The 11,724-nt window shown below is 39.2% G+C and overlaps 1 protein-coding gene across 1 annotated transcript in view; it reads left to right on the top strand.

Annotated features, from left to right (window-relative positions):
• The first annotated feature begins 5,560 nt into the window (after nt 1–5,560).
• NRAP (nebulin related anchoring protein) overlaps nt 5,561–11,724 on the top strand; it is a 47,746-nt gene continuing 41,582 nt past the window's right edge. The window contains exons 1-7 of the mRNA XM_069020047.1: nt 5,561–5,818; nt 6,086–6,180; nt 6,888–6,975; nt 9,191–9,295; nt 9,834–9,938; nt 10,619–10,726; nt 11,545–11,649. Of these exons, the coding sequence (XP_068876148.1) occupies nt 5,747–5,818; nt 6,086–6,180; nt 6,888–6,975; nt 9,191–9,295; nt 9,834–9,938; nt 10,619–10,726; nt 11,545–11,649 (678 nt within the window). The 5' untranslated portion in view covers nt 5,561–5,746. The remainder of the gene's footprint in view (nt 5,819–6,085; nt 6,181–6,887; nt 6,976–9,190; nt 9,296–9,833; nt 9,939–10,618; nt 10,727–11,544; nt 11,650–11,724) is intronic.

Genomic DNA, 11,724 nt, shown 5'->3' with positions numbered 1-11,724 from the left:
TCTGTTTGCTTCTATATTTTGATGGAAGTGTTTATCCATTGCCATCTGGCCACCACAGCCAAATTAGTAGACCTAGAAACAGCTTTGTTCTAAGGGTCATTGTATTGCTATCAAAGAAGTGGTCTGATAATGCTTGTCGATTTCCAAAAGTTTACTATTAGAATTGGTTATGGGGAATTTCTGACTCCAACAGTTGATGAAACTTCTGTTTCTATGTTCTTTTCACGTTAGTTGCTGGCATTCACAAAGAGAAAATTTGATTCCTCAATGTGCTGCAATGCCTTTTTTAAAGAAATGTTAATTTTCATGCAGTATATGGTGCTAGACTTTTTTTCCCAGAAAATCTTGCTTTTTTTCAGTATGGAGTAAGGGAAAAATTAGAAGGATGGTTGAAGTAGAAGGAAGTATCTTGCTTCAGGGCATGGAGTGATTTCCACCTAAGAAGGGTCGGGAAGGAAAAACTTTCTCATGTAGAATATGGCACAGCTGGTTGTATGCATTACTGGGCAGGGGGAAGAGCCAGCAATGTGACACCTATAGCATCACCATTCCTCTCCTTTGCCCTAGAGACTCCCTCTCCTCCTTAAAAACATTAAAAATGAAGCCTTTGACTGGATATTTGCATTGGGGAAAATAAGTGTTTAACCACTGTAAGCAGCTGCAGGATGACGATGGAGCATGCCTTTGGGAAATTGAAAGGTGGATGACAGGTACAAACTATTCAGAGGCAAGTGAATAGCACCTGCCTGGAATAATAACTGTGTCCTGTGTTCTGCACAACATCTATGAAAACAAGGATGAGGTTTTGCTGAGACCTGGGAGGCAAGTGTGGGAATACTTTTAGGATGGAGGATTTGAGTGACTCACAAGGTGTTCCCTCCTAAATTGCATTGTGAGATTTTTATATATTTTGCAAGAAAGGATGGATAGTTTTGATATGCTGGGGGAATATGGGAGCAGTGCAGTGTGATTTGGCACACCACAGCTTTAGGGAATTCTCTAGAATAATGCATCTGAGTCATCATGATGCATGTGTTTTGGTGGGATTTCTCCATAGTCAGGCAAAGATGATCTGTTGCAGATGCCTTATTTTATGATTTTTAAATTTGGGTCTTCTCTATGTTTTGATACATGACGGGCATATTTGGACACTGGTGGTCATGTGGACTATGCTGTGCATGCTGTTCACATTTTTCTTCAAGCTTTTAGCTTAAGTTGTAGCACATCCTCACCAGTCCTTTCTCTGCCCTGTAACAGTGGTATCTTCTTAGCCTCTTGGTTCTCTTTTTGATTTCTCTCTTACTTTATCTTGCTGTGTTAGAAACATTTGCAAAATCCCTACACTCTTAGGTTTTGCTAACACTGCCAACAAGGGGAAAGTGTAACCATGAACCCTTTAATCATGAACTATAAACAGTTGTTGGTTGGTTTCCAAAGAAGCAAAAATGTAAAAAGCAACTATACAAGTTTAGAAGGTGGTTCTTTACAGGTTTTTATTCACGTCTTGGGAAATTTTGATAAATCTTTTCCAGCTTTCTTTCAATATTTTTCTAAGCTGAATTTGCTACTATGCTAAGTTTGATTAGCATGGAGAGACTATGAGGAAAAAGGCCCTGAGCCCAGGTAACTAATTAACCACAGGGTTCACAGAAGGTGAACATAGACAAGGGTGGTATAGTGCTTGAAATTTTACAGGCAGCTTTTAACAGTGGATAACACTCCCACTTTGTGTAGCGAACCAGCACTTTTGGGGTTTTTTTGCAAACAGAGGGAAGATAGGGTTGCCATAATTTGTGGTGTCTGGCTTCCTGCTCTTCATGTGTTTGGAAGGGCACAGCTGCAATTCAGGAGTAACAGAGGAGGTGACCCTGTCTTGAATGTCTCTTTAGAGGTTACTTTGTGTAACTAATATGTGCTTTTTTTACAATCAGATTGAGGGTTCAGAGGTGCTCCACGTTTTCTGAGCAGCTAATGCAATGAATTTAAGGAGGCTGGAGAGGTAACAATGTTTCTTCCTACTAATTTGCACTTTCAAGGCACTGCCTCCTTGTACTTTACATGTAACCGCAGTACTTCTAAACCACATTGATTAAGGTTCTACTGTTAAGTAAAGCCTTTTAGGATTTTCATTGATATCAAAAGGGCTTTATGAGGCCTTACTAAAGGAGGAAAAAAGCCACAATGAGCTTTTAACTGAAGAGAAAATGTCTTGCTCAGATTTGTCAAGATAACAAACTTGCACTGGTTTTGTGATTTAATTCCCTGCATGATCAAAATGAAGTGCATGCTTTGTAATGAGACCATTCAATGTTTATTTTTCAATAAACTCCCTTTTTTGTTAGCAACTCATCTTTAATCCAGGGTGGTGAAGAACAGAACAGTTTTGGGGTCCTCAGAAACAGGGAAATTTTTAAGAGACTCCAGCAGAACTGGTGCACAGTGGATGTGAGGGAAGTAGTGTGGATGGGAATGGCGGTAGCTGTAGAGGACATTCTGTCTTACCACACTTCTCCTCTTGTACATGCCGTAACTTGGGAGAAGCAGGAGAACTTGGAAAATGCATTTGCTGACTTCCAGCCAAGCTGGTAGTATCTGTCACTGTGAAAAGAGAAAAACAGGCTTTGCATATCTTGAAATGAAGTAGGATTTATCTGTAAAATGTCATACATGAAATCCCTATTTGTGCTTGGTCTTTGCATATTAAGTGCTTTAATTAATTTTGAGTTAAATATTTTTAAACTGAATGTTAAAATTAACCCATCAGCCCAGGTACATAAATCAAGTTTTATTATTATGGTTTTCACTTGTTCAAAGCAGTTCATTTGCACCCTTCCCAGTAAAAAATCCCCAATTAAAAGTTCCCCAGTTAAAATCCCTTTTCAAACATTAAAAACTTGTACACCATAAGAGTTATCATTCCTGTGTTTACTGTATACTTTTACAAGCGTTTTAAGATGTGTTGGACGTATTTTTTAATGCTTTTACTTGTACTTTGGTTCCAAGGCAAATTTCAAAACCCCAGTTCCAACAAACAGCCCAGCCCCCACAGCCATTACCCTGTAAGCTCCATGGCAACCTGAATTTTAATGACCCTTATCTCAACTAATACCACCCCTCTGACAAGGATGAGCCATTGGTGGACAGAGATAATCTGTCAAAGGGAAAACACCAATCACCTTAAACTAAAGGGGCGGGCTGTGGGCGGGCTGTGGGCGGAGCAAAGGCTATAAAACAATGAGCAAGAGAAAGACACACCACTTTTCTCTCCAGCCTGCTGAGAAGTTCAGTGTTGGAAAAACCTACTCCTTTTAAGGAGCCTTTAGAAATATATTTTTTTGACCAGCCTAGCACTGCAAGCCCTTTTTTTCTCTACCTGAGGTCCAGTGCTGTTTCAGCCAGAAGATCAAAAATCCTTGCTCTCCTGGGGCATGCCATCTACGGAGCCATAGGATCCCAAATTTTTATATTTTGCTAATTTTTCAATTTTTCTGTTTTAATAAATTGTTTTAATTTTTAACTAAGAGTTGTCTCTCACATAAAATAAAGGGCTTTATCTGTCAGAGAGGCCTTTTGGAAGGAGCACATGGCCTCATTCCCTCAAGGGCCCCCTGTAAGCTCTCTGGGTGCACAGTGCATGTGGGCTGCATGAAGATCCATGCTGGAGTCCTGTCCAGATGGTCAGTGTTCAGGTGACTCCTGGATGAATTATTCATTCTGTAACTGCCAAGTCTTATGTTTTTGTGTGGTTTGGGGTGTCCTGTTTCAGCACCTCTCCAAACTCATTTCAGAAGGGTCTTCAGCTATGCAGGGACAGGAGCAGGGAGAGGAGCAGGTCATGCACCTTTATTCTTGCTGAAGTGTGAGACAAGGGCTCCAGCATGGATTCAGACAGCATGAAGACAACTAGGACTGTCTAGGAAATATACAACATGGTGACTCTTGGAGGAGACGAACACAAAGAGGTGGCAACTGGTAGTGTGCCAAGTGCTAAATAAGGAGGGGACAGCCTGGCCACTGTGACCCTAACACAGGTCACTTGCATAAACAGAATGGCAATCTGGGACAAGATGCAAGGCTGTGTGAGAGGGGAACTGGAAGCTTTCCAAACTAATTTGGTTCACAGGTGTGAGCGGGATAAATATTATTGTGATGTAACTTGGTCAACATAAATCAGTCTTGATCCCAAAAAAGAATAATATGAGGTAGCTCAGCAGTTATTTTAATACAAGAAATTATGTTCTGGGGACATTTTTAAAAAAATGAAAATGCATCTGTTTATATACTGATATTAGTTACTTTGAAAGGCCTCGAGTGTTTTCAGGACTTCGTGCCTCTGCTCTTCAGATTAGAGACTCTATTTTCAGCACACCAGTTGCTGACAGTACATTGTGCCAGTACATTGTCAGCATTCAGTAAAAGTAGCAATAATAAGTTAAGCAGAACTGTATATCTCAATAAAGAGATGAATAAGAGAGTCTCTTAGCATACCCAGAAGGCTTAGACAGAAATTATTTTGATGGAATTTATTGCAATTTATAGAAAGGGAAGGTGCTTAGCAATATCCCAGGACTGCTGCAGGCACAGGAAGTGGGGCAGATGCATGGATGACTACAAAAACTTTTACTCAAATTGGGATAACTCTTAGCTGTGTCCCAGGGTTATGGAGCCCTGCAGCTGGAGATATTATGATTAGGTGAGATGTAAATTTTAAATCCTGACCATTTGTAGCTGGTAGAATTTAATAGCTTCTTTTGTTCAGAGCAGACTTCACAACCCTAATATCTTGCTTGAATCCTAATATCAGACATAATAATTCCTTATCGTTTTTTGGTGAGGGAATTTTTATATTCTGATCTATTCCAGTCTACTCTCGGTTACCACTGTTAAAAAGCTGCTTTGTTCATTGTATTCAAAAGTAAATGGTTCCTTTCTGAAGTTTTTCCTGTAGGAGATAGAAGTTTGGATTTGTACCCGTCATGTTTAGGACTCTGAGATAAGAGGCTCTGCCTGTTTCACAGTCCATCCTCCTACACCTGGAGATGGAGTGACAGGTGGATGAAACAGGAAGATATGAGAGATGAGTGTGCTCTGCTCTGCTGACCATAATATGCATGGTGAATCTGAGCTGGCACCAAGGGAAAAAATTAATGACTTGTCTGGGACAATGGCAGTGAACTTCTTCTACATCCACCCAAGGGCCAGGAAGCTTCAAACCCATCTCTGGCGTGTACCTTTGGTGGTACCTCCTTCTGCTATGAGGCTGCTCCTAAATACAATAGGAGCAATAGTCCTCCATGAGGTCACTTGTTTATCAGGGTGAGAAGAAACTGTGGTAAATTGCTGCTGCTGTATGTACTTTTCTCTTCATCCTGGGCTTATGACAGCAAAACTGAAATACGAAATGATCGGGCTCTAACATTCACATGGACGTGATTAGTTTCTGTGAGTTCATTCTTCTATTTAGAGAAAGATATTGCTACCCTCCCTTCTGCACTGACACAGTTGCCAAAATAACCGCTCTTACTAACTGGCAGCTTTAAAAGCCAGCCTGCAGCTGACTTTGAAACAGAAGGTCAGCAAAGGGAGCAACAGACTTCAATTCAGAGCTTTAATGGGAGCCATTGACCACAGCAAAAGGCCTTGACTGGAGTGTCTAGAGTGTGCTTTGCACAGGCCAAAAAGTCACTTTCATACTCTTTGAACCTTTTGTATAAACCTATATATTTTTCACTCTCTGGATTTCAAGATGAATGTGCAGCCGTGTGCTAGATGTGGCTATGGGGTTTACCCTGCTGAGAAGATTAACTGTATAGATCAGGTCAGTTCTCTTTCTTTATCATTTTGGACTATAATAAATGTACAGATTGGCACTTCTAACACTGTGCAAATCTCTCGGTTCCAAAAGTTTTTTACTCATAACTGGGTTCACAACTGAAAAGAATTAATAACACGTATATATCTGAAGAAAAAAATTGCCAAATTCATTAAATTAATGGTAAGGATCAATACTGAGATTTTAAATTTAGCAGATTAATAATGAAATACAAATCATATCTGTTTGGTTTCTCTTTTGTGGCATTTCCAGACGTGGCATAAAGCCTGTTTTCACTGTGAAGTATGCAAGATGATGTTAACAGTAAACAACTTTGTTAGCCATGAGAAAAAGCCTTACTGTCAAGCGTAAGTGTATTTCCTTTTCTTCCTTCCTTTCTTTTCTAAAGCAAAGGTTTGATTGACCTACTCATTTTAATATAACAGAAGATCACCATTCGGACTCAGCCTGTCCCACGTGTGATGTGAAGTTAGGTATTGTCAGTGCCTTCATGCATATCTTTGGATTTACATGAACCACAAATGATGGGAATCTCGTTTTAGCGTGCATAAAGCTTCCTCATTTGGCCAGTGTGTTAAAAGATACCAAATTAAGGTCCATTTCAGTATTGTAGGAAGAAATTAAACCAACCACAAAATTCAGTGCTTTCCAAATCAGTGGTAAAGAGTTAAAAAGGTTGAGCTAATCATAAGGAAAATGTATAAAATGCAGATTTTGGAGTTGGTTTGTTCTAGGAAGTTTTTATTTTCTAATGATCAATTCCTGTCAAATTTGTCAGCAGAAAAAGGAGAGATGACAGTTGTTTTTTATTCTATTATTCTCTTTTGTTATTAGAAACACAGCATTGATATGACGATCATTAAAATTAATTTTGCTCTAGGCACCTACTCCATACAATAATAACTTGAATGTAATCTAAGATCTTTGTCTGAGTGGGGGAAAAGTTGTGGATAGAGGGGTGGAGGCTGGTATGTGTATTTGAGTGCTCAAAGAGAACCTTTCTGGTGGGCTGTCTGGTATATTCCTAATATCCTTTATGCTTTCCTTTTTTTAGGCACAATCCAAAAAACAATGCGTTCACAAGTGTATTTGACACACCAATAAATATGAATGCAAAAAAACTGTCGGAAGTGGTAAGTGAGGTAAGAAGCTTGAGGGTCAAATGTGTTTGTTCTGGATTTTAATAACATGTTAATGTCTCTTCTTTTGTAAGTATAAATATGGGCTTTTTACTTACCCTCCTGTGTTCTTTTAGATCAGTAAGATCTCAGCTGGGTTTGAATCATAATTTTTTTTCAATGTGATTACTCATGTGAAAGAAAGCTTAGATCTGAATTTGCCTCTGCTCTCAGAAGGAAAAGTTGATTGGAGCTCCTCACCTGTATATCTGATAATCTGTATGGAAGCACAGGTCACCTCAACTGCCCAGAGCTGTATAAACTTAGTGACTAAGGGGGTTTGCACAACCTTTGGAAGCAAGAACTGACTTGCTTTGCGATCTCATCGGAAACTGATATGAAACAACAGATAAATTTTATTAGGTGGGACACAGGCAAAAGTTCCCGTAAATACTTTGTCGAGCATTTCCGCCAACCCCGAGATGGGAAAGCACCAGGTCTGGGGAGCTTAGCAGGGTTTTGCTGGGGGTGTTTTTTGGGGATGGAGGCGCATCCACCCTGCAGGCGCTGCTGTGCCCCGGCCGGCCGCCAGGGGCGCTCGGGGCCCGCCGTCATTCCCAGCGCCATCCCTGGATATCCCGCATTGTTTCCCTCCCGGCACCTCATTTGCAAACCTGCAGTTCTAAGAATCTGGCGGAATAAAAAATACAGGAACGCCCAGTAATCGACGGCTATCGCATTTCCCTGCCTAATGCTGTTTTCTTGAATGTCACGTCTTTCTATATTCTAAAATAGCTTTACCCATGTGAATATATTTCATAGGAAAAGCAATGTTTTGATGCGATTAGCCATCACTAAAATAAACAAAGCAAGTTGTATTTCTTAGAGTATAGCTTGCTAAATTCATTCTGATGTCCTATATTAGCTGTACAAACTTGATGCACATGAATAGCCTTCATCAGACACTGTATCAATTATAATTTTGTACAGCATTATTATGCCTCAGATTTTGCAGTATCATGGGCTGTAACTATTTGAGCAGTGACTATCACACTTACTTTAAACTGTGTGTGACGGATCTGCTCAGGAATGAGTTTGGGATTACTGCAGGTTCTATTTCTGGTTTTAGGCAGTGATATGAGACTGATACTTCCAGTGCATGTGAGTACACAAGCCAGACAAATTATAGCTCAAAGATCACTTTCCCTTGTTTTATACACCTAAAACACCTTCTGTCCTTTTCAATCACATAATAAGGTTCTGTTCCAGAGAGAAAATTGTTAAGGGTAGTAAGGAAGCTGATTCTGCAGTGCCTGCTTAAAGGGAGATAACTTCTGTAAAAATTTTGAGAGCAGGAAAGTTTTTGCTAGTAAATGTATGAAATGATGATAACTTGGGAAAAGATGTCACTTGCTACTATGGAAGTTTGTTGGCGTTTTCACATAAGGTTATTTCTGATGCAGAAAATAGAATGTTTCTTCAATCCCAACATGATGTTCTCACATAAGTCTTATGTTGAGACATCAACTGGAATGCAGAGATAAAATTTAGGTCTCTCTCTACAGAATTTCTGTGTTAGCAGACAAATCATTCAGCTCTCAGCACCTTTGTGCTTAATTTATAAATGGGAATAATGGTACACGTGCTCAGTAACATTTCTGTCCAGTCAGTTTAAACTTTCTGCTCTGGGTTTTTACCCAGAAGTGTGAGTTGTATAACAGAGCTATGATTTCAGTTGGATTTCTACATGCTATCATGATAAAAGTAGCAGTAGGAAAATAATGACCCAGGGCTAAATATAGTAGTCATTTACATATGCACAGTGAGGATATGGTACATTGTGGACAGTGTGCAGGGAAATAGGAGAGTAGAATATTGTTCACTTGGTAATAGTTTTTTTTGTCAAATGCTGCATTGACATGTTCTGCTTAAAATTTCTCAGGGATTTCAATTCTCATCGATTATTTCCCCCAAAAGTATTATCTAAAGATCAAATTATTCTTTCAGAATGTCATGCCAGGTTTCAGGTGTCGTATGCTGCTCCTTTACAGATGTGCAGCTCTATACTGGCAGAAATCTTAGGTAGAAGCTGGGTGTGGACTAGAAAGCAGAGTTTTGGCCTTAGGGCTAAATGCAATCGTCACCTTGTTTGTCTCTCTCCTTATTCTTCTCCAAATGTGGGGTGTTAGTATGTATTAACAAACTACTAGAACGAGTCATTACCTTTTTTTCTTTTTAGATAAAATATCGAGAAGCAAGTGAACAATTCAAATCAGTCTTTCAGTGGGATGAAAGGTCCAGAGAAATCGAAAGTGTCTATAAAGCCCAACAGCTGGCTACCCAGGTAAGAAATATCCCTTGAGTCTCCAAGCCAGCAGCCTTCAGGAGACTGAGGATTGGTCCTGGCAGTCCTGAATGTTAGGGGTTTAATCACAGCACTTCAATGCTAAAAAAAAGCCTTTGCTTCTCCTTTGACTAAGTTTTTCAAGGCAAAATAGCTCAATTATGGCTTAGGCTAGAAGAATCAGAATGTGAGGGAGGAAGAGTGTGTCTACAGTCAGCTGTTGGGGCTGCTGCATGTACAGCCATACTCTGTGTCTTCTCTCTACTGGCACTGGAGCTTCACAGCAGGCGATCTGATTCCCAGGGGGTGTTATTTGAGTCGCACTCCAGGATCCTAGATCCTGTCATCTTGATGTCAGTTCTTGTTATACAAGTTCTGCCTTGGCATTCTGAAGGGATGTGGAATGTAGGCCTTGTGCTGCAGAGAGTGAATTTCACTTCCACAACACTGTGCTGTTTCCTTTTTTTTCTGTCAGATCAGCTGTTTGAGTGTTAAAACAAGGGTGAAGGTAGCTAGTTATTTAGTTTTTGTTTTGTAGAATGCTTACTATGCTGCCTATGAGGAAGGAAAATCATGGTACCCAGGAACAATCCCAGATCCTGAAATGGTCAAGATAACACAGGCACAGAAGGCTCTGAGCGATGTAAGTGGACTGATGTTTGACTTTATTTTCATGGTCTATCATATTCTGAAGATGGACAAATGCATCAAAGTTGACCTTTGGTAAGATGTCACCTCCAGGCTTTGCAGGAAGAATATCTGGAGGGCTTGTCTACACTCTGATCTTTGTTAAGATGTTGCCAAAGGTGAGACTGACACGTTTATTTCTGTCAAAACAACACTTAGTCATGTAAGTGATTAAAGTCACATAATGGTTCTATTGCCATCATACATTTATATATTTATGTAACTGAGAAGCACTTCAACTGCTGACCAAACTGAAGTGATCTGATCTAGCAGGCCGTGCTGTCTCTCTCAGGAGAGCAGAACCCCTGATGGTAAATGTGTCATATTTTCCACAGACCAGACTTTTCATTGACTGTATTTCCATGACTGGTCAAAATCTGAAATATGACCGACTGTCTGTGTCCATACAATGGGTTAGTGATCCAATCAACACAGGCAATTAACAGTGGGTAATTGATACGAATGAGAAATGTTTTCTGTTATATAGAGGAAATTGTTTTACCTAATCAACTTATAAGTTCTTTATTCTGTTATCTTTTAAATAAAGCGATACATACCTTTAGGAAGCAGGCCTGAAAAGAGGAATCACATTAAACTACCGTGGGTTCTTCTGTAACACACATATTCATTTTCTAGTTTCAATATACAGAAGAATATGAGCCACGAAGAGGCAAAGGCAGCTTCCCCGCTATGATCACTCCAGGTTATCAGGTTGCCAAGAGAGCCACCCAACTAAGCAGCAATGTAAGTCACAGGGGTTTTTAATTATATTTTAGACTTCGGAATTTGGATAATCCTGGGTTCAAGCCACTCACTTGATAATTACTATGGTGACTATTTCTTGTACTGTTATAAAGTGAGAAAATTTTAACAGGATTCAGAAAACAGGATTAGTAAACTATTGGCCTGGGAAGACAATCATATGGGATAAATGACAATGTAGCTATTTCCTGTGAAATATAGCAACTTTTGCTGTAATTTGTCACAACCTGAAAAAGATTGTGACTCACACTGAAATGTTAATTTAATTCATTACCTTTGCTTTAACATTATGGCTTTATTTATCTAATTATTTACATTTGATATTTTTCACTTTCTTATTTGAAATAAAATTAATTGAAATAAATTAATATACAAGCTGCTTTAAATTTATGCACAAAAAATTGCTTATGTATAAAAAGAACAATTCACATGAAAAAGATAGGTAAAAATAAATCCCATAAAAATTATTTTAAAGTATTGCATTGTTTTCTGCAAATACTATCTGCGTTGTCATTGCAGTATGATATTGGGACAGTAATGACTATTCTCATGGTATTTTAATCAAATGTATGGCTCACATAAATCAAGTATCCTTTGAAAATTTGATTATCTGGGTCCATTTCTGTCTGCTTCTGGTATTTACTTTAAGGAAGTTGGGCCTTCAATGTATGGGTAGCTTGACTGTACAGCGGAAAATGTCACAAATGCTGTTGCTCATTTTCTGTTGAAGCCTTCTGACAGGAAATATATTTCTGCTGCTTATTGTTTGTAATATGGATATGTATATTTTTCCTCTTCAGGTAGAATATAAGCGTGGACACGAAGAGAGAGTTTCAAAGTTCACCTCTGTTGTAGACACTCCGGATATACTTCATGCAAAGGCTGGAGCACAGCTTGCCAGTGATGTAAGTGAAACAAAATAGATTGACCTGTTTTTGGCTCTGCAAGTGGTTCTTAGGGTATTTATAAATCACTTTAAA

This window comes from Aphelocoma coerulescens, chromosome 6 (genome assembly GCF_041296385.1).
Source record: "Aphelocoma coerulescens isolate FSJ_1873_10779 chromosome 6, UR_Acoe_1.0, whole genome shotgun sequence".
NCBI lineage: Eukaryota > Metazoa > Chordata > Aves > Passeriformes > Corvidae > Aphelocoma > Aphelocoma coerulescens.
This window is presented reverse-complemented; position numbering and strand designations above follow the sequence as displayed.